The 22,613-nt window shown below is 45.7% G+C and overlaps 1 protein-coding gene across 3 annotated transcripts in view; it reads right to left on the bottom strand.

The window, feature by feature from the left end:
* Positions 1-22,613, bottom strand: part of NTRK3 (neurotrophic receptor tyrosine kinase 3) — a 210,731-nt gene that overhangs the window by 8,047 nt on the left and 180,071 nt on the right. Inside the window, exon 16 of one of the 3 annotated variants that reach the window (XM_009561403.2) lies at positions 12,286-12,360. The exons of the other annotated variants lie outside the window; for them this stretch is intronic. Coding sequence (XP_009559698.1) covers positions 12,286-12,360 — 75 coding nt within the window. The remainder of the gene's footprint in view (positions 1-12,285; positions 12,361-22,613) is intronic. 3 annotated transcript variants of the gene reach the window in all.

The following is a 22,613-nucleotide window of genomic DNA, read 5'->3' as shown; positions in this document are numbered from 1 at the left end:
TTAAAAGTAGCTCTTGGTGGGCAGCACTGTTTTTCCCCTTCTGGCTCACATACTAGCTCCAGGGATGTAGCCCAAAGCAGCATTCAGAGGGGAGCTATTGAGCCACCCCCTCCATGCTCCCAGCTGAAAGTTTCTTCATAGATGTCAGCTGAGAATGGAATTTGGACTCTGTCATATACTAAGGCTGTGGTTTATTTTCTTTTTTTGTGCAGTTTCCTTCACAACTTTGAAACGAAATAAAAAAATACATTAGTGCTTTTATTTTTCTTGGTCATTTGGCATTTACTTTCTAATAGTCATTAGACAGCTTTCTTCCTGTTTCTGGCATACTTCAGGGAGGTTCTACCCCTGCTCCTGCCTTGAAAAGTCACAAAAAACACTGTAGGACTCTTCATATGGTGCAGCATTATCGGCATTATTTGAATTTCCCTTTAATTCACAGGAAGCTGAGACATTTGAGTTTATACAGAATCACGTAGTAGTAGTGGAGACCTTGCCACAATTTCTCTAGGAAAATGCACTCAGCACTCATGACCTAGGGGTAAGACATGCATTCTCTGATTGCTCTCTCTGTTCCTGGTGCTGTAGGTAGCAATGACCTAGGATTCTCTTTAATTGACTTGGCTGTCAAACCAGGCTGGGCTGCACAAGAACATACATCCTTTAGACCTCAACTCTAGGAGCTGGGTGATCCTAGGAAGATACTTAGCTCTGGACCTTCCCCCAGCAGCCAGATGCATGTCCCCATCAGGACATGTTAGTTCCTGCTGTGGGCAGGATGTGATATTCAGCAGTTCTGGACAGCCTTGTATGAATAGAGCCACAGGTGGCCGGGTCACCTAGGAGGACACAAGGACACAAAACCACAATGCAAGCAAGAGGCAGAAGAAGCTTCTCTGTTTGGCTAAGTTGAACTCTTGGAGAAAAACAAACAACAAACAGAAGTGCTGTAGATCATGCCTTTGTGAGCTGATGTTTGATAGATCAGGTTGGAGGATGAGAAAGTGTCTTCTCGGGGGCGAGGCAAAGGGCAGTACATGCTCATGAGCCTTCAGTGCTGGGTCCAGCAGCATTGAGAAACATTTATCCATCAGACGTGCCAGTATTCTGCCTGTGTAGATTCCTGGGCACCTTTGGAAATGAGAGGGATTAACTCTGTCATGCCCAACAAAGCTGAGCTTTGCTGAACATTAGCTGTGCCACTCTTCATAGTTTTAACTGTTGCCTTACTAGACTTCTAACTGCTCAAGTAGTTTACGTCAGAGTTAGCTGAATTTAGCTGTAAATTGGGATTGGATACAGTTCCCAAGTACTTAATGTGTAATTTCGCTTCAGTTTATCCAGAAAGAAAGGTGCTAGCTATAACTGAGACTGCACCATTGCCAGAATTAGTCTGGCCTCAAAAAAATCCCCAAGATGTTCTCCTGACAGAAAGTCATCATATGTTATGGCCATACTAGGCCCCAGGCTAAGCTTCTTCTAAGTGATTTAAAAGCCATCACTACAAACTCTCAGCACAGCCCTGTCAGGTCTTGTGCCTTTGCTGTCCCTGCTGTCATAGCCAGTGCTGAATGTGAGCTTAAAATCAGTCAACAAAAAACCAAAATGCTTCCACCAAACGTTTTGACTCACTTGGCTTATTGCATCCTCACTATGCAGCACTCTGCACGCATCTGCCCCACCTTCTGGGAATGACAGATCTGATCCTCTCCTAATTCTCACTCTGCACCTAACCTTCTCTTCCCTTGCAGGCTCTGGCAGTGCCACAGCGCGGGGCTTGCTGCTCCCCTGGCACGCCACTGACTGGAGGCATCTCGCAGCAGTTTGCAAGGGATCACACAGGGTTTTCAGAGATGTACAGAGCACACAAAACAACCTGTAGCTGTTTCTCCTTCTTGCCTGGAGCTGTACTGGGTGGCCCAGCCTTGCCCAAAGCAGAGGAGATGCAGGTCGCCTGCTGCTGGAGGAGAAAGAGTTGGACTTACCCTGGAAGAGAGCAATGGGGAAAGGAACACAATGTCCCTATTGGGAGGTGATGTAAGGAGCCAGATGGACTTGCTCAGGAGCAGGAAGGACTGACCAGGCAGGGTTAATGCAAAGCTGAGAAGGGGATGAGACCTTCCTGCTGTCAGTAGGACTGTTTGGCAAGGGACTGTTGGTTCCCCCCAGATGCACATACTGTGTTTAAACATGAGTCCAAAAATAAAACCTGCCATTGACATTGTTTTTCCTTACTTCATTTAACAATCTAGTTGCTTTACGACCTGTAATTCTGAATCACGTTGAAGCAAGCAGTGTAATTGGCAAGCAGGGACAGTGGCCTTTCTCCCCCTTTCCCTCATCTCTGCTCCACCGAGTGTGTTTTAATCCCACGGTTTTCAGCATTCCTAATGAGCCAGTAACAAGCTGCCAATTACTTATGCAAATGAGGGGGGGCAGACATGGAGGGGTGGCTGTAGCTAGAGGTAAATTCTGCTACCTCAAAATGGCCTGAGATAAATCACTGCAGCTCTAAGAGCTGCCTGTACCCAAGAGTCCTCTCAGTTATATTATCTGCCATCTAAAAATGCCAGCGGTAATGCAGAGGATGGTTAAGAAAAGGGAAACAGAGGAGTAATGGCACATATATTTTTAATTATGTTTGCCAATAATCTATTTGGTGTGCTCCTTAACACAGTTCACCCCTCCCCTTCTCTTTCCAGAACCCAAAGCAGCAGCACCCACTGCTAGGAAATGGCTGCAAAACCAACCTGCAGAGGAACATAGGCCATTTTCTCATTCTCCTATAAGTAAATGCTCCAAAAGCCATGACCTCCAGTACCAGGATATAAACTGAGAGGAACACCACCCATGCCTTATTCAGCTGGGGAGATGTGGAAGCACAGCAGCTCTAGTTTGCAAAGCAATAAGAGGTCAGTGAGGCCACCACCATGTCCCAGTAGGTCCTAAGCCCCCATCCTAACAGTTGCTGCTATAGCATTCCAAGGTGACCAGCCTCCTGATCCCCTGGGCTACCTACTGAAAGTTTCCCGTGGCCCAGAATGACAAGAGCCCACACTAGGATCTCAGACAGTAGAGTAAAGTGGCAGCACTGCAGAAGGATTCACTGGTGGGAGACCTAGTGGCTCAGGAGTTCCACTGGCACTGGGCAGCTCTGGAGAGGGGTGCGTGCAGATGGTGGCTTCTGTGGTCTTCTGCACCACAGCCACAACATGGGCACCACATCTGGGTTGTTCAAAAGCTACCAACTAAGCCACCTTTCTCCTGCTCCCTGTACAGATAACAGCATAGGCTGGGAAGGCCACTAAACATATTCAAACTACAGCCACCAGATAGTCAGTTTATCAGGAACCATACGGATTTACCAATTTACCTTCACCAGGCTGGAGATCCTTGTACCACACTACAGCCTTTTTATTAGGGCAGGCCTACTCAGAGACATGCAATACCCACGAAACAGCACAGCTGTCAGCTAGTTCCAACTTCAAAGGGATCTGTAGCCTACAAAGACTGCAAGTATCAACAGAAATTGTCCATGACTGATCTGCATTATCATTTTGCAGTGAGCTGGTAATGCTACAAGAAGTGTTTAATAGCTCAAAAGCTAATCAGATAGAGGCTAAGTTAAAGTATCATGATGCAAGAAATATGTCCATCAGGATTCTGCTCTTCTGGTGATGCAGAGAATGAAAATCAGCTCAGTTTCTGGCTTTGGAAAGTAGGAAGAAGATTTGACCAATAAATCTTAACTTGAGAAACACAGCTTAGGAAATAGGACCACTAAAGCACTCGCATGTGTGATCACACTATGCTAAAATGCTCTCAGATTAGTATCTCATAAACTTACCTTCCACCGTCCCTCTCTCTCTCTCTCTCTCTCTCTCTCTCTCTCTCTGTCCTGACAGTGACTCCCCTCTGGATAACCAATAATGCTCTATCTTTGTCTGCAGTCAGAGCCATTCCTGACTGACAACTATACGTGATTTAAAGAAGGCTCCATTACTTAACTTCAGGATGCTGGATAATCAGTTCAACTGCCTTGGCATTAATCATAATAATACTCAAAATTAAATATGCTAGATTGTTTGGATATCTATTTCTTGTTAATGTCAGATTCACTGAGCATAGGCCTGGCTCCATACAGACAAATTTAATACAACACAGGGTACAGAAACTCCCTATAGAAGTGGTTCCTTTCATTACATGCAGCTGAACTGTGATCTGGCAGCTCCTGCCTGGTTTGTCATTTGTGAAACTGTTGGTTGATCAAGGGACATCTACAGAAATATATAGCTGAGTATGGAGTTTTTAAGGGGTAAGGTTAGATGCTCAGCTCTGCATCTAAAAATCTTAATAGGAACTTTTGTGTCTAAAAACTGGGCAAGCAACCATGAGACTTTTATGCACAATCATGATATAGACATACAAATATCAAAAGTATTTTTAAGATAGAAATCCATTCCTTGCTTTCCTGAAAAATTACAGTACTTCAGATTGGAGCATGAGACCTCAACGCTTTATAAAGACAAAAAAAACTTGCAGCAATAAAACAGCTGGATTGTTCTTTCCAGCCAGCTTCCTGCAGGCCGATTGAGGACCATTCCCAATGGTGTGCTTCCCAATGGTTTACTTGCACTGTCTACGCATTTTGGGTGACAGTGCTTTCCTTCAGGTATGAGTTCTCACCCTCTATCTGAACAGTGGTTTCTCGGCAGGGAAACATCACAGAAACATAGAACAACTTCAGAAGATGCATAGGCTTTCTTTCCTAATGAAGGCAGTGCAGGCACAGATGGCATCTCAGACAAACACGTTGCAAGCCGTGTTAAAATAAAGAGCTCATCATCGGAGGCTGCAGTGTCACACCTACTAATGATGTGATTAAACTCATCAGTGCCGGTGGGAAAGCTGTGCCAGCTCTGGCACTGCTGAATGGAGAGCTGTATTTCACCGCAGAGACAAACCCCACTACCCGCTGATGTGAGTTAGGCCACCACAGAAACATAGCAATTATGTGATGTTAACAGATAAAATTCCTGAGACCTCAATTAGGAGAAGTTGCTCTGGACACGTCCTTTCCATGCACCCCTGTGAAAAAGTGCTGTGGCACGCAAAGAAGGTGACAATGGCCAAAGATAGACAGGCACAGGAGAAGAGAGTAACTGCACCCACCTAAGCATGGCTGCGATCAGGGAGCAGCAGCATTAGGAAGTGGCAGAACTAAAACCAGCGACAGCCAAAATGATGGCACACGCAGCAGCTGAGGCTGGGATTTGGCTGAAAGATTCTGTTGGGAAAAAAAGCTAAATTTGAAAATTTGAAGCAATCAAGCATTGCATCCTCTTCTACTCTATTCTTCCACCTGAGCCTTCCTGTGCAGTGAAGTCTCCTCCAATCTTTTTCAAGTTTTCAGGATGTCCTTGAGTAGGACAGAGTTGCTGGAGTCCCATGCATTTTAACCGCTGTTTTAGAATTCTTCCTCCCTACTTTATGTAGCCAGGAGCATAAATAAATAAGCAAACCCACAAACACAGGAACCTGATTCCCAGATGCCATTAGAGCCCTCAAGCACTTAGTGGCCATCGCAGATATCACTAGCTGCCTTCTGCTCCCCTTCCTGCAGCCAGCCAGATACTCCACCCCAGTGAGCCGCACTGGGACCATTTCATAAATCCAGCCCCCGGCAGGACACATCTGACTGCTTTTGCCATAATACAGGACTGCTTCTAGATGGTCAGCTCTCTGAACCAGGCGAGTTTTCTTAGAGGAGTCTCTAACCACCAGCTCTCCATTAGGGGTAGCCACAAGAGGAAGGACGGAAAGAGAAAGTGAGTCTAAAGAAACCACTAGTGTTCTGCAGTGTCTGATAGGATGAATGACCCCTGCAGACATATGCTGAGCAGACAGGACAGTCCTCAATTATGTCATTGCTGGAGCATTTACTCCAAGGAGAAACGTGACAATAAATGTCGGGCTTAAAGCCTTTGGCTGGTTTCACTGCTTCTGGATGAGCCGCTCTAGTCCAAGAGTGTTAGGTGTGTGTATGCAGCATGTCTGCATATGAAACAGCTTTACAGCCCAAAAACTAGAGCTGAAAAAAACTCTATTAAATTCCATTCTGGCCTCTTTCCTTTGTGAGAGATGGCCCTAAAGGATTTGCTATAGTATTGATGAGTGCCAATCCAAATATCCCAGTGGGCAACCCACAGTCTCCCTCAGGAAATCACAAGCAAATCTTGCCTACATGATGGAAATTTCCTGCTTGCCACACTGATTTTCCCCAGCCTTGTCCCCACTACATTATCCCTGTGCTAACTTCCATGTGTTTCTCTCAATGTTTTCTAACCTTCAGACTCACAGCTTTGTAAATATTTGAAATCAGGCAGCACATCTCCCCACTCCGGCCCTTCTTTTGACAAACTATTTACATACAGTTCTTTCTATCCTCAGTAATCAATTGCTCCACACTGTCTTCATTTCTGTGGCACGTCTCCAGAAGCTGTTGACCTCATGGATACTCTTTGTGGGGCTGAGCCAGGGACATGTAATGAGAGAGTATTTTAAATAATGATTGCTGTAGTGGCTCACTCTTTGCTCTTTGACTTGGGTTTTTACACAGATGACTTCAGAAGAGGCACTTGTTTCACACACACACACTGAAAGCCACAAGCTTGCTGAGGAGCTGCCACAAGTCCCACAAGGGACTATGTTTGGTTTGAAGAGGACAAAGTTTATAAAGACTAAATGCAACATGGCCTGGGGCGGGCACAATCTCACTTTACAGCAGTACTGCTGTATATTGATTAGAACTGGCTCAATGCTTTATTAGCCACCCGAGAGGTGTGATGAGTTGCTACTGGAATTTGTGCGTGATAATCAAAGGCATTTGTCATTCTTCAAAATGCTCTGTGAGTAGGCGTTTGATTTGGGTGCATGTGAAAAACGGAGGATGGCAATCTGGAGCAAGAGGCAGAGAGGTGGAGCTTACTGTTGCCCACCCCTCGTCCCAACCTATGGGTCATCCCCATTAGGGCATCCCACCTGGCCTCACATACACCATCCCATGGGCCAGGACTCAGCGGCTGTGCAGCTCTGCAGCTCAGCAAAGTCCTCCACTGGTGGCAAAGCTCCCCCTGACAAAGACTGAAAAGCAGCAGCCTTTACTGCCATTCAGCCCCAGCTGCCTGGCACACACCGCTCCCTCAAAACCCTCCTGTCTGTTTTGGCTTTCCCACATTTCCTAGACAAACTGCTCTGTTTTTTTATTCTCCCTCTCACTGACAGGTACAAGTGGCCTTGCTGCCCTCTCATTTCACCCCCCCTAGCTTGAATTTTAAACTATTTAACAGCTTTAAATGCTCCTAATGAGGTTTCAGACTGCACTTCACTGCCATCCCTCTGCTTCTCTGACATGGGGAAGAAGAGAGGTTTGGATACCTGTTGCGGACTTCCCTGAGTCGGAGATCTAATTACATGGTAACTGGTGACCTTCTAAGTACAGGGTAATCTGCTGTGTAATACCAGGGTATATTTTCCCAGTACCTCTGTCTTTTCTACTGCAGCCTTTTGGAGAGATGGAAATACGGCTGGTTAAATGGTAATTAATCTGTGAACCACTTGACATTTGCCCAAGCCAGTGAGAAGTAATCAGCAGGAGCCCATTGGCTGTACACAGAGCAAAGGACTGGCTCAGAAGCCACCTCTCTGGGAGTGTTTGGTGTCTCCTGGCCAAAGCAGGGGCTACTTTGGCACCCAGTCTCTCCGGGTGCTTGCTGCCCTAGGGTATGGGCAGCCTTCTCGGAGCCGGATACGGCTGCCGCCTGCCTGTCCTGCATTAGGTGTCGCTTATTCAGAAAGACACATCCCAATGAATCTGCAGGAGGAAGGGGGCACCGGGGGCATGTGGATGCCGAAGCGGAACAGGCACTTGCCCTGTCTTCATTAGCAAGATGGGGCCAGAGGTTTAGAGCAGCTCATCTGTGATGAGTGAGCCATCTGGAGCACTTCCTTACCCTCACTGTGAGGGAGGTGCCTGAGAACAGCATTGATGTTTTCCTATGAAACCATCCAAACCAGCCAGGCGCAGCCCCGGGCATTTACCCTGGAAAACTCCAGGAAAATCAGCCACGAGATCCGCTTTCTCCCTCCCCACCATGAGATGTGCTTTGTTCCCTCCCACACTAAAAGCCTGTCTGACCCCTGGCACCTTTATGGCAATGAAATATATTTGCATACATTTTAGACCTGCTGACATCGTTCCCTCTGGAGAGCTTCAGGTTTTTATAGTAATCACGGTAATGATTTTCAGATTATAGACTAATAAAATATTTTAATTTGTTGGGAACATTAAAGTGGGCACTGTATGATTCTTATGACATTTAAAAAGTGCTTAAAAAAAAAAGGAGGGGTTTCTGAGAGTATTTCTTTTCCAAACAGGAGCACTGAAATAGAAGTAAAAATCCCACACACTGGTACCAAGATCAGATCTGACACCTCCCCTCCACGCCTGTTTCACTTGAATACCTGCCAAGTTAAACAAGCAAACACGGGATTGGCGTCCTAGTTGCAAACCTGTTTTTGCCAAGTGAGCCCTCCTCCTTAGTCACTCTGGTTGTGCTGCAGGGCTGTGACCCAATCTAGGCACATATAAGCCACTGCCTTCTATAGGCTGGGTCACAATTTATGGGTGCTGCAATGGGCAACACAGCATTTTTGCACCTCTGCCTATATTTACTGATTTCTCCTCTCTTGCCCATTCGTTGTGCACTCTGATTAAGTAACCAGACAAGACTGTAAAGCAAATAAGTCACGAGTCTAGATCATCCCATCATTTCTATGGCATGCAATGTACATGGTGCCACAAGGCAGGCTGCTGCACCAGCCCCATTCCTCTGGCTGGGTAGCAACGGCATGGTTTGGGGTGAGCAACAGAGTACACTGAATGAAGCAGGAGCATTTTGGAGGAGGAGTGTCACCCTTGCAGCTTTATGGGTTGACACGGCTGATAGCTCTGTGCTTTGTTTCCTAACCCGTAAAATGGGGCAATGCAATTCACTGACTTCTCAAAGATGCTGTGCAGGTAATGGCTTGTAATAAATAGCACAGAAAAGCCTGCCAGGAAAGGGAAAAATAGTCAAATGTTTAGCTCAGGGTTAGCTATACCTGGCAAAAGAGACAGACGGTTACACAATGAACATTACGGAGAAGAATAGCAAAGAAGTTCCTCTGTTCTGTGAGTACTTTTGCCTTGTACCTCAACTGGATCACACAAGATTAAAGGCAAGTGATTATGTAAAGTCTGTATTACAAGGCAGAGGCAAGTGAGAGCTCAGGCCTCCCCATTATCATTACCTGACCTTGACTGTTCCCTGTCGCAACCTCAGCACTTTTTTGTGGATAGGATTTCTGGGTGGTTATTTTAAGAAAACTGTGTTAAATTTCTTGGTTCTGCGCCAGGTACCTGCTGTTTAACAAACGGGCCATGACTAAGCACAGACTGGAAATTAGAAACATCTACGAGTTAAAGCAATGAGATTGTGGGACTGCCTTCCCTTAGGACCACATTTAATAGTGATGCTTGATTATGAAAAGGATAAATCTGATAAAATCAATGCAACAGGGGACTGGATTTGATGATCTAGGGAATCCCTTTCAGCCATCTCTACACCTAATGAATTTATTTTTTTAAGGGCGAGGGGATGCGGTGTTCTACTGATGGCAAACAACACCAAAGCATGTAGATAACCTGCTGATAGGTAGTGGGTCTCCATCACCAGATTTAAACCACTTCTCATCACCAAGAAGATGGAGCAGGTCTCTCTCCTAGTTCTGCCCATCCTGAACGTACCATACCAAGCAGAGGTGGGTGCAAGAATCCTACCTGCTGCTCTCTTTGCATTTTTGAACTACTGAGGACTTCCAAAATTCACTCTTCTTGAACCAATGCCACAAATGTCACAGCTCAAACATTTCCTATGTACTTCTAATGTACTTACCTGCCTCCCAACACCATAATTGACTACATCCCTTGCAATCTCTTTTTCATGTAAACCCCCTCCGTGAAAATGAGCAGGGATCACCTTTTAGAAACAGGAACCTGAGGCATAGACAGACTAACTGAATTTCCCATGGTGACAGAGGTCATTAGTAGCATGGAAGGGACTTGGAGCCCAGTTCAAGGCTGTTATCTAACTGCTGGACTCTTCTTCTCCATATACTTAACCAGGGTCTCCCTTTCACAACAGAAAAAGCAGAACAGAAAGTATTTTTTGACCCAAAGCATCCCTCTTCTCTGTCAAGCCAAGAGGGCAGAGTTAGGAGTTTCTAAGGGCACAGTGCAAGGTTGTTTCAGAAGAGATGTGCAGAGAAAGTGACTATGTTTCTTCCCCCCCCCCCGATTAGTTTTAATTCTTTAATTCCTATTTGCTAATAAGATAAAACGTTGTGATTTCTGCAAGATCAAATGGCGCAGGATAAGCTAAAGGAGTTTATTAATTAGCACGCTTTCAAGGCTGAGAAAAAATAATAAAAAGAAGCAACAGGTTGTAGATGATATCTATAAATATAACTCAAGCATTATCTGCCATGACATTTTAGCCAAGGGGAGGCTGTCATGTTAGCGCTGGGCATGGCACTCTGATAGTGAATAACAATCATAAATGAGCAGGCAAGTTTTTATCTTTCCAAAATGTGGCTATTCACAGACGCGCTACATTTCTCCAGGGCCTGATCCTGCAAATAATACCAAGGTATGTCACTTCTGAGCATAAGTGCTCCTCTGGCTTCCCCAGGGATTGCTTGGAGCAGCGAGTGCTAAGCCCAGTGGTAAGCAGTTGCAGGATCAGATTCATAGTGTGCCAAGCACTTTGGATGAAAAGAGCTATAAAGAAGTCACATATTATTATGTCACACTGCAAAGGTCAAATCCAGTATTTGTTCTGTCATAAGGACATGATTGAAAGGCAAAAAAATAGTGTCAGGGCACAGGGGAAAATCATTTTTTAAAAACTACCTTCAGGGCCGAGGATACAAAATTACATCAGTGCTTAGAACTAAATTCCCATCCACACCTCGCAATTCAATTTTGCCTCAGAAAGGCATAAACGTAACAAAATCACCTTTCGGTAGCACATCTTCTTATCTGCTGACATATCCCCTGTAAAATCAGCACTATCTAAACTCGGACTCCCATGTGATTCTGGCAACAGTCAGGAACTGCCAGAGTCCTGCTTCACCACAGAACCTAGAAGGGCTTTGCCAGATCCACTCAGCTGCTCAAATCTGCACAGGTATTTGCTTAATCCCCATCACTGCCAGGGCAGAAGGAGTAGCAGTGACCCTGGGAGGAGGCTGGGCAGTGGGACAGCCAATCCTTCATCATCCAGACAGGAGCAGACCCTTCATTTAGCAATGCCATAGGGAGGTTTGGGTAGTTGGACCCCAGTATTTTGTCCCAGTCATGGACACTATGCAAATATTTATCCCCATTTCTCTGGGATTGCTGGTGCAGGAAAGCTACCAAGAAGAGTGTAAGCCATCACATTCCTGCCTTAACTCATGAGGGGTCACAACTGCTCTGCACAGACAGTGTCTTTAGGTGGGTTAGCTCAATACACTTCCAAAACACACTAAAGCAAAGGCTCCAAAACTTTCTGGATCAAGCACTTCCTTGTGTGCCAGCAGCAAAGCCACACAGGATGATCAATTCAATGTTTACCTCTCTCACAGGCTTCTGCAGCCAACCCCCAGAAGCCTTGAAGCTCGCTGGTGGTGGCTTCTGGGACGCTGTGACAGGTGGGGAACCTCGGGTTAAAATGGTCTAGTTTTAGTCCATGCCAATTTGACAGTGTCCAAACAACTGCTGAGAGGACAACACAAGTCAAGGATGGCTCCCGGTGAGCAGTGCATATGCTACCCTGCTTGGAGGCACGGAACAGTTTAGCTGCATGGAGGCAAACGATGCTGCGCTCACCGCCATCAGAGCCAGTGGACAGCCCACGCTCTCCCCTAGTGCAGACACAGCATGAACACCCATCGAGGAAGATTGCACTGAGGAGTTTTGCATTCATCCCTTATTATGTCACTGTACAGACAAGCCCCACAGAGTTGCTAGAACTCTAGTACTAGAAACTAGGGTGCAGGTTTCATCACATACAGGAGCCCCTTTGCTGCCAAATGCACTAGACCCGACCTAGTCCCAAAGCCACTCAACCCCACATGTCATTTCATGCCCAAGCAGCATCAGTTCACCGCTTCCAGCTGTCCCAGGGGTCAAGATCCACTCACTGTTGCAGCTGCCGGCGGTGCCAGTCTCTGTCGCTGCCACGCTGCGCTGAACTGGCCCTTCGGACGCGGCCCTTCCTGACAGTGAATGGGTGAAAACAAGGGAAGGAGACAAACAAAAGAGAAGGGAAGGGTGAGAGAGGGAGGGAGGGATGTGGGGGATGAAGCAAGGGGACAAGAAGGGAAAGGGTATGTCTTTAACTGAACAGTATGTCTTTCACTGCTGTAATATCCCAACACTACACACCCTTTGCTGCAAGGGCACAGGGCAGATGAGACCCCCTGTCCCTGGTCACCACCACCTTGCACCCCACACTGTCACCTGCACCAGTGCAGAGGGAGGGGGAGATGGGCAACAGTCAAATGGGGCTCAGCCTCCTGAAACTCCTTGGACTGTGAAGCCACATCTCTTGGGGGACCCAGAATCCTTCTCCAGACAGGAGAATTCTGAGGAGACATAATCCTCTGTGTCTGGTACTTAAGCATTCTGCTCCTCGCCCATTGCCAGCCTTCCTGGGCACAGTGCAGGGACCCATCTGCCTCTGCCAGCAGAATAAGACCCAGGCCTAACATCTTCACTCAAGCAAGCTCAGACTAGGCAGAGTTAAGGGCATCTTTGGCCGTCTGTCTCAGTGAAGAACATTGTACATCACCTTACACTTCCCCAAAAGTCTTCGGTCCATCTGTACTGCTACAGGTTGGGAAAGAAAGAAAAAAAACTCATCCCACAGCTTCTGATCACCCGCAAACCTGCCACTGCCTGAAAAACTGAAGTTTAGGAGGGGACAAGAGAAGCAAAGTGGTGGAACAGGAAATACAGCACTACTTTTCCCCAAGTATTCAAGTAGGACAGATTTGGGGAATGGGAGGGAGAAGGAGGGAGGACCTCAGTGTGCAAATTAAGAGTGAATGACAAGCATGAGGTCCACCGACTTTCTAGTAAGGTGTTCATGTTCCCATCAGGACAAAAAGGAGACAAAATCCCAAGTCAAAAGGGTCATTGGTGAGCACGGTGGCTTGGGGCAGATTTCTGGGTCTGCTACTTAGGAGCTCAGGCTGACGGCTGTCCAGGGAATACCAAAAATATGGCCTCAGAGTGTGTCCAGTTATCCATCGCCCTGGGTGCCTTCCCACTCTGCACCAAAGGTGAAAATTGAGCTGCTAAATGTAGCCGTAGGCTCATTCTGCTTGGGGAACTGCCCAGTGAACAACTGACACCTCCCTTCCCAAAAATTGGAGGTACAAAATGGGTAGGGTAGAGTCTTAGAAAATTGTTTCATGACGGTTGCTTAAATTGTCTCTACATTACAATGTACAGTTAGGGAAAAAGAAAAGAGAGATCTGCTGCATAAAGCCACATTCTAAAACCAGCTGTGGCAGAGGTACAAACATCGGAAAGAAGCAGAGCAAATGAAGTCATCTGGCAGTGGAAAAAAAAATATCAATATCATATAGTGCAGAACAAAGCAAATTCTACCTCAAACACAGACTTGAAACAGAAACATCTTCCTCTGTCAGATCTATTACCATGCATTTATTCCAATAACAAATAACTAACCCAGAGAGTAACCCAAACCTGATTTATTCCTCCATCTAAGTAAATATGAAGAGACAGCCGAATCTGAATGTAAAAACCACTGATCTCATATGTTTTCTTTGTATATATTGGAAAAAAAGGAGTGGAGTTTCTTCCTTGCTACCAGGGGATGCTGGCAAAGCATTTGGGCTATAGATATTGTATCTTGTCACTAATGACTGCAGGGAACTAAAAGGGATTTGGATTTTTTAATGCTTCACATTAATTGATAATTTGGTCTCAGAATCCACAGTGGAACACAGGATTTGCTATATTGGATCAGTCTAGTCGCCCATAAAATCTGGCATCTTGCCTCTGTGATGCTCAGAAAATCATCATCCAGTGTCTTTGCTTATAAGGTCGATGGCCATTCCTGTAAGGCCATACAACTGAAACAGAAGAAAAGGTCTTTCTGGCCTGCATAGCCTCTTTAAAAACCTGAAATGTGATTTTGGCAGGGCTGCATTACATCTTTTCTTTTTTTTTTTTTTTCAACGCAAGGAAGAAATTCTGTAACTACATTTTCAACAGACGCTGCTGGTTTTCCTCTTTGTCACCACAGCCCAAAGATTAAGAAGGTGAACTTGTGTTTTCAGAGGGCAAAGGAGAACACAACTGAGGCCAGAGGGGGGGGAAGATGCTTTGTATTGAGCAGAACAATATTGATTAGGCAGTGTAAAGATTTCCGTCACTAATTCTATAGCAATCTAATCATGTGTTGCTTGCATAATTGGATGGAGAAGAGAGAGGTGGAATCACTTAAGCGTTCAAAGCTCAACATACACCGAGAAAAGATTCCTATTTTTGTATGTGTGCAATTTTGTGCATCGTTGCCTCTTGATTGTACATTGAACATGCTCTCTTTGACAGCCTAGCCCTAAACAGCCTGTTTATTAAAGACAGCTGCTTGCAAACAGGGGCTTTCTCCATCCAGCTGGCGTGGAGAAGCAGCTCGCTGTGGCTGTGAGAGAGGCAGGACTACGAAACAGAGGGGGACCTGGGGGGAAAGCCTGTGGAAACTCTGACCATGCAGGAATCAGGAGATAAAAAGAAAGGCAATGGTTTCTTTCCATACAAATATCTTAATTAAGGAGGAAGAAGCAGTTATTGGCATCTTAATTTTTCTAGGGAGGTCTTCAGTTTTCCTTGTAGCAGGGCATTTCACGCTAGGGAAGATCTCACTCAAAAAGACACTACTGCACTGCAGAAATCAGAAAGGAAAAAAAAAAAAAAAAGAAAGCAATGTAATTTATCCACTAAACTAGCTTATAACTCTTCTGCCTCCACCTTTTTCACCACTCCTAATGAGGTTTGGGGCTGCTCCCCACCCTTCCCAACCACCTTGTGATCTCATGGCTACCCCCATGGTACAGGAGAGCCCAGACCATGGTCCTGCAGGTGGGAAGGCCACTGGCCAGCTGGGATGCAATGGAGAAATGAGTCTAACAACCTAGAGACAGTGCGGGGGGCTTACACATCCAAGTCTGCCTCCATTTTAAGTGGCAGTGCTCTTTCTGAAGTGTGAATGGTTCACTTCCATGTGCTCAGGAGTGCACACACTGTTTCTGGTCCACTTAGGACTAGAATAATGAAGCTTGCTGGCATATGGATCTTCACTGCCTTCTGCTCTAGCTACAGTTTTAATCAGGCCACAGTGGTAAAACCCAGGAACTATCAATTTTTCTGGCCTGCTCTGTATGAACTCCTTCCTTCTTTCTGGTAACACCAGAGAGGAACAGGTTTAGGATGGATCTGCACCATGGGAGAGTCTCACTAGCTCCAAACTAGGCACTGTGTTCTTTTCCATGTATTTCACAGTTTTCAGGCTAATGGGATGTTCAGAGTAGGGACAGCAGGAGGATGGGAGCACATTGCACGCAGGCAATCTCTAGCAGGTGGCTGAGAACCACACTTGGACAACACAAATTAGAACAGAGGAAAAGAACAGTTTCACAGTCAAGGGGTGGGAAAACCACTCAAGGATGGGTGGGGGGTCACAAGTAGTTTCTCTCGCCTCTCTGGAGCTGTTGGCCGCACCCAGGGAACACTGGAAAAGTCCTGCCATCCCTAGTTAAGTTTTATGGGGAGGGAATCGCTTTGGAGGAAAGGGCTTTTGAAATCCCTGCAGGAAACTCGTTTTCACAGCAGAGGTGAACAGGCTTGGGTAGTCTGGCTACAATGACAAACAATTCCAGCTTCCTGAACTGAATCTCTGACTTCTTAAGCATGGTGCCACTACCCCTCACTGGGGTCCAACAGCTCACTGGTGTCTCCCAGCAATCTCCCCAGCTTCCAGAAAAGCAGAGATCAGCCTGGACAGCTTTTAAGAGCAGACAAAGTCCAGTCAGTGGTGACCCTGATCTGTCAGAGATGCATAGTAGAGCGTATGGAAACAGAAGAGCTCACAGCGTATGTCTCACAATACCTTCCAGTCCTCAGTTAGCGGTAGCACAGAGATTTCCTGAAACAGAGGAGGTATTTTGCGTCTGGCAGCCCCTGATAGATTACTTTGCTCTTACAATTCTGTGCAATCACTTTTTCAACGCATCTCAGCTGTTGGCACCTACCACCTCCTAAGACAAAGAGTCCCACCACTTTACTACCAACTATATACTTTCGTTGGATCCAAACCTGCCATGTACATCACCAGGTGTTTTAGGTCTTGAAAAACTGAACAACAAACAATTCCTCCCTAGCTGGCTACACCTATGAGCTCCACAAATGGAAGATCATGGAGTTAAAACCATCACAAAGCTAAACTGAAAGGCTTTGAACTCACAGCTCTCTGCAGCTCAGTCCAGTGTTTGGCAGAAAGCAAAGCCTCAAACCAAATTCCTGGGAATGGGCCTGAGCTTTGACTGAAAGACCATAACTTTGATTAGCTCTCAGTAAGTTTGTGAGGGTTTGGGTGATTTGGAGGGAACACAATGGAGTTAAGCATGGAGATCAGTGTTTGGGTGGATACTGAGACTATATTAAACAAAAAAAGTGAGTCAAACAACTTGCAACAGCAGTGACATATCCTGAGCAGGAGAAGAGGTGAGCATGGAGGTCAAGTACCATAGCAGGGAGTTTTTATTTCCCCAAAACAAACAGCTCTTTTGTGCTTGTGCTTCAAAGAAGATGTCACCAGATTGTGAGAGCTCTTCACCTGCCACATCCCTCTCATTACTGAAATGAAATAAATGGCAACAGCATGAAAACAACAACTCAAGCAGGAGAAAGACAGGTAGACAGTGAGGAAAAGGGGAGGGGGGAAACAGTGCGGGTGGAGGTCTTGGCAGGGAGGAGAATTAGGGCAATTACCATTTCTGAGAAAATGCCAGAAATACAACACAACCTGATTTCCTCAATTAATTCTTCTGCACTTGAGCTGCTTTGTGTGAAGGGCTCTTACTGCTTCAAACAGGAGGAAGGGGAAAAAAAAAGACTCAACATTTGTTTTTCCCTCAGTGTAGAAATGGGGAAGGTGTTGAGGAAAAATGTCTGTCTAAAACACAAGATGATGCTGTTACATCTTCCTTTCAGGAGATAAGGAACCGTGCCACGAATTCAATTTGCAGAGGTTTTTACAGGAGCCACAGAGATATCAAAGACCAGCACGTTCAATATCACACTGACTTTTCCTGCACACAGAACACACCAGGACAGGCACAGAAACACTTAACCCTCACACCCACATTAGGCGATTCCCTCACCTTCTCTGTTTCCAGCCTTACTGCAAGTCAGGGGAAAATTGGTTCTTTTGCCCCAAACCACCAGTCAAGCCAGTTCTGAGGCACCATGGCATGAACCATCCATACCATCATGGCCCACAGAGGTGCCATCTAGGGGGAACAATGGCAATGAAAATAAGGAAAGAAATAAAAAATCAGGAGTTGGGGTGAGCAGACACATAGGAAGACTATGGTTCTGCCTGACTGGCCCCTCTGTACCAGTACTAGAGGCCTCCAGGTCATTTGAGACTTCTCTGTCCTTACTTATGTAGGCATGATGAAGCAAGACATGTTCTCCAGGATCCCTTAACACAGGAGAAAATTAAAGTACTTTCCACTTCTAAGTCCTTTCCTTAGTGCAACATATATTTACACGTACGAAACCCTCCCAACACCACAGCAGAAGACAATGGAGAGTAGCACACCATAGTCTTCATGTCAGAGAAGAGGCAGAAGAGACAAAAGGCAATGCTCAGCTGCATAGTATGTACGCAGCACTTAAGCGCTGGAAACAGTCCCAATGTTGGAAGTGGAATGTAGCACACACATTGTACCATCTACACAAGATTACACATAACAGTCAGCACAGCCAGGGATGAACTTGCTTCTCCCCACCGACATTGAAACGGAGCCTGAGCACACCGTCTGGGTGCACAGAGCCTGGCTCGCCCTCTGCCCAGAGCCGACTAATCCTACCTACCAGTGTACACCCAGTTTACAGTGAAATCTAAGAGCAGCAGCATTTCCACAGATACCCCTACCACTCCCAGCACGAGTCAGTCTCAGATTTCAGATAAAAATTCAGAAGGAGTTTTCCTTCCTTCTGCCTGATGGCATTCCCCTTCATAGGTGATGGTGCCGAGCCCTCGCACACTCATCACAGACCTCCTTCATGGGGCTGGTCAGCAATTTCCCTCTGCTAGGCTCCATCTCCCACACTGTTAATGTGCCGCCAAGATGGACAGCAAAGCAACAAAATCCGGGGACATATGCAAGTGGGTGTTGTACAGCTGAAGGATACACATGGACATTAAGGAGCCCTGGTAAGGGTGTACAAAAAAATGCCGGTGGGAGAGTATCGCTAAACCTCTGTAGTGAGTTCAAAGCTGCTGGGAACAGAGCACCATTCAATGATGGTTTGATCATTTAGGGACCCTCTATCTAGGAGAGTGTGGGTTAGACTAAATTTATTTTCAATGTATGGCTTGTCTATTAGTCTTATCTACCTTGCTGAATGAGCCTCCAAAAAAGCACCACACAGGCAGTTGCTAAATCTCCGTGATCTATTACTCGCGTGGAAACCTCATTGGAAAAACAACTGACTGTATCCAGGAGAAAGAAAACAATTTCGAACTCCAGAGAAAAACTAAAGTAAGAGACGGTCTAGATGGGAGATGGTCATCAGACAGCAACCTGACAATGGGTACTGAAAATAATGAAGAATATGGGGTTTTCACTAGCCATTTTAAAGAAAGAGAAGAAAGAAACTGTTTACACAGTAAACCCTCATGCTTTGGAGGAGGAGGAAGCTGCCAGAAGGATCCTAGATGTTTTAAAGAACACTGACCTAAGGCCAAAGACATAGCAGAAATGTTGGTTTGGTTCTGATGGTCTAAGGATGCGAGAGGCAAGGTTCATAGGAAAAGGGATTAATCTTTTATTAAACCAACTGATGCTACTGAAGGCAGGGGGAAAGAAAGACAAATAAAGAGCTTAGAGAGGGCTCACATGTCTAAAATTCATTCTTTTTTCCCCCTCCAACAATATTGTATGTTCTAATAAAAGATATTATTTCTTCCTGCAAACCTTGTCTGTCCCAAATCTAAACAATGCTTCAGAGGGGTGAGGACACAGAAACAGGGAACATTTTTTTGTTATTATGTTTAGCTCTGTGTTCCTAGAAATAGGAATATATTTTCAGAGCACTTTGCAAATCCTGCATGTGTCTTTTTTGGACAAGTAAACGTCCTCTGTGCGACGAACTGTGACCTGGAGTACACTCAGAACAGACGCCTGGATGCTCAATCCCTTAGAAGTTTCAAGTCCAGCCCAGCATTTGGGGAAGGATGCCAGAAGCGTAGGACACAGAAGACAGGCACAGAGGGATGTCTTAATGAGGTTTAATACCTACATAAATCCTTCCTCTACACAACATGTGCCTTCGTTGCTGATGTCCCACCCATGTCAGGATATTACCTTGTCAGTTATTAAGGACTGTTGACTACGATTTAAGACTGTTCTCTTCTAAAGATGAAGAAATACTGCCTTTTCCCTGGGCAGCTGCCACATGATTTTGTTTTGGAGTTGAATTACACATTTCGGGGGATGAAAGGAAAAATTTCTGGATTATACTGGAGCATAAGTGAGTTCAGAGCCACAGAAGAGCTCTGAGAGCAACCAAACCCCAGTCTGCTGGTGGAGGGAGCAGATGGGTATCTTATATCCAGCCATGGTGATGCCCCTAGCTCTGGACAGCCTCCTCAGATACCGTGACAACCTCCATCTTCTCAGGCAGCACTGGGCAGGCACCACGTGCCTGACTTGCTGCAGTCTCCATGCCACATTCAGCTTAGCTGAGGCACAACGCCCCTAACCTGCAGTGTCCCACCACCTGCTGTCACAGTCCTGAGTCATACCTAAAAAAATCACTTACTCACACATTTTTTTTTAAAGAAAACAACAAGGAAAATGAAATCCGCCCAAATTTTTTCTCTCCAATATGGATATATTCCATCCTGCCGTCCCACAGAGACCCACATCAAAGATTGCACAGCACATTACACAACACATCACAGAAATGCTTCTTCAGCATCCCTGCCTTTACTCTTCACACAGATGCTGAGCTACTTCTCCCTGTCTCCCCAGTCCTTCCACTTTCTTTCACTTTCTAATCAGATACTACTTCACTTCTCCCCACCACCTACATTTTCCCAACCATCTTCTCTCCATCCTGTCTTGTGGAAAGAAGGTTTAACTGCCACAGCTCATGGGATCTCTACGTGATGCACAAGGAAAAGGATACATCTGTCTTCAGGCAGAACATGGAGAGCCTTACGGAGAGGGGAAACAAGCCTCTCTGCTGCTTTTGTTACGCAAATGTTTATTTTCTGTATCCAAATGTGTAACAGAAAATTAAGCAGTTGACCTTTGTTAAAACACTTTTGCATCTCACAAATGCAGAAGCCAGATGGTGTTCTTTCTTTGTTTGAAGAGATTAAAAATGGGAAAGAAATTAAATGGCTAGGAGCTAATCCTCAGCCTAGAACACACTCACATATCCAGATGCCCAGCTATCCGTGCTCTTGGGCTTGGGCAGGAGCAAACACGGGGACCCAGCAGACTGAAGTGAGTCTGCTTGCAGAGAGCTCCAGACCTGTCACTTTGCTTCAGCTTCAAGGTGGAATCATTCACTGTATTCCCAGAAAATGACAAATTACAATTTCCTATTTGGGTTCTCATATGCTAGGAGGAGAGTGACTGGGTTGTGGCTGGAGGAAGGATGATGGACACTTGGCCCTGGATTTCTGCTCTTTGCTGGGGGAACAGATGGCCTGGATGGGCTTCCCAGCTCTGCCACTGAATCCTGTTGACCAATGTCATGTCACCAATGTAAATACGGGCAATCAGAACATTATTTTGCTGAGACCCTTCTTTAGACTGTAACGAAGGAAACGTCTCCATGCCTGCAGAGCATGGACTTACTCATCAAGAGTTTTTAAAGTACCAAAATCCAGTGAAAACAGAGAAAGGAAAATCAATTAAGAACAAAAGCCTGCGTTGGTCTGAAGCTTAGCTCTTACTCTGGTAAATAGGTGATAACTAATTATTACCTTGGTCATGCACAGCAATTTGTGTTAGCAGAGAAAGGTCAATTAAAAAGTCTTATGACACTGCATGAGATAGCATGGAGCAATCCTCAGCAAAGCATTTTGCACAGACAGGATGAGGTCTACAAGACACCACTACAGAGAAGACAAAAAAATCCCACAACAGTGAAAATGGCCTACAGCGATCTTCTCAATTCTCACATTCTGGGGGCCCTCTCAGTCTTTGCATGGCAATGGCAGCAAATTCTGTCATTGCAGAGAGAGCTCTTGGTGCCACAAGAACACAAGCTTGGCTGGGATTGTTGCAAGCAGTGTGACACTGACTGTGGTTGAGGTAGGTTTATCATGGCTGAAGGAAAGAAGCCAGGCAAGAATGCCAGTAATCTCACAGGCTGCTTCTCATCCTCCCCTGGGCTGTTCTCTTCCCTGCTTGCTCCTTCCTGTAGTTTAAACAGTGATGGGACCATAGCCACCTTTCTCTTAGTTCATCACTGCCCAGGAACTGCACCAAGATCTTTACCCAACGTGGGCTTTTTGCGCTGCTTAGTGAAGTCTGGTTCCCTCACTGGTAATTAAACTTAGTGATAAGCCAATGTCCTGGGCTGGGAGAGGTGATGTGTCTCAGTAGAAATCTGATCACATTTTTCCTTGGCCACAACACAGTAACTCCAGTTGGTGACTGCCTATCACAAAAAGAAAACTTTTCCAATCAGATCAAGACCATAGGTCAAACCTTTCTCAGGCAGCTGATAGAAATCATCCTCAAAGCCAAACATCCATGTTGTAATCAGAAGTAAACCACTCTTAGTCCAAGTACCAGGCTAGAAACCACTGTTCTTTAGCCTGAAAAGCCCTTCCCTGCTGGTGGACGGCCCAGCTACAAACACCTACTTCAGTGTGCTTCAAACTCTGCACATCACAGCTTATCCTGTAGTTGAGGAAGGGCGAGAAACACGCTGTTCCCCCAGGGAGGCTGCTATCCAGTGCAGACAAGGCAGTGCAGACAGGTACAAAAGGAGTGTGCAAGACAAGAGGACAGTGAGAGCACAAATCACAGAAGAAAAGACTGAAAAGTCATCCTGACTGATTGAGTCTGTCCCCAGAGACAAGTGCAGGATTAGCCTCTGCACTAAACCCAGGCATTTTTATCTAGTTGCTTCCTGAACTTCTTTAATGACAGGCTCTCTGCAATGTACCTCTGGAAAATTATTC

This window comes from Cuculus canorus, chromosome 12, assembly GCF_017976375.1.
Source record: "Cuculus canorus isolate bCucCan1 chromosome 12, bCucCan1.pri, whole genome shotgun sequence".
NCBI lineage: Eukaryota > Metazoa > Chordata > Aves > Cuculiformes > Cuculidae > Cuculus > Cuculus canorus.
The sequence above is the reverse complement of the archived record's forward strand: the minus strand, read 5'-3'. Positions and strand labels throughout refer to the sequence as shown.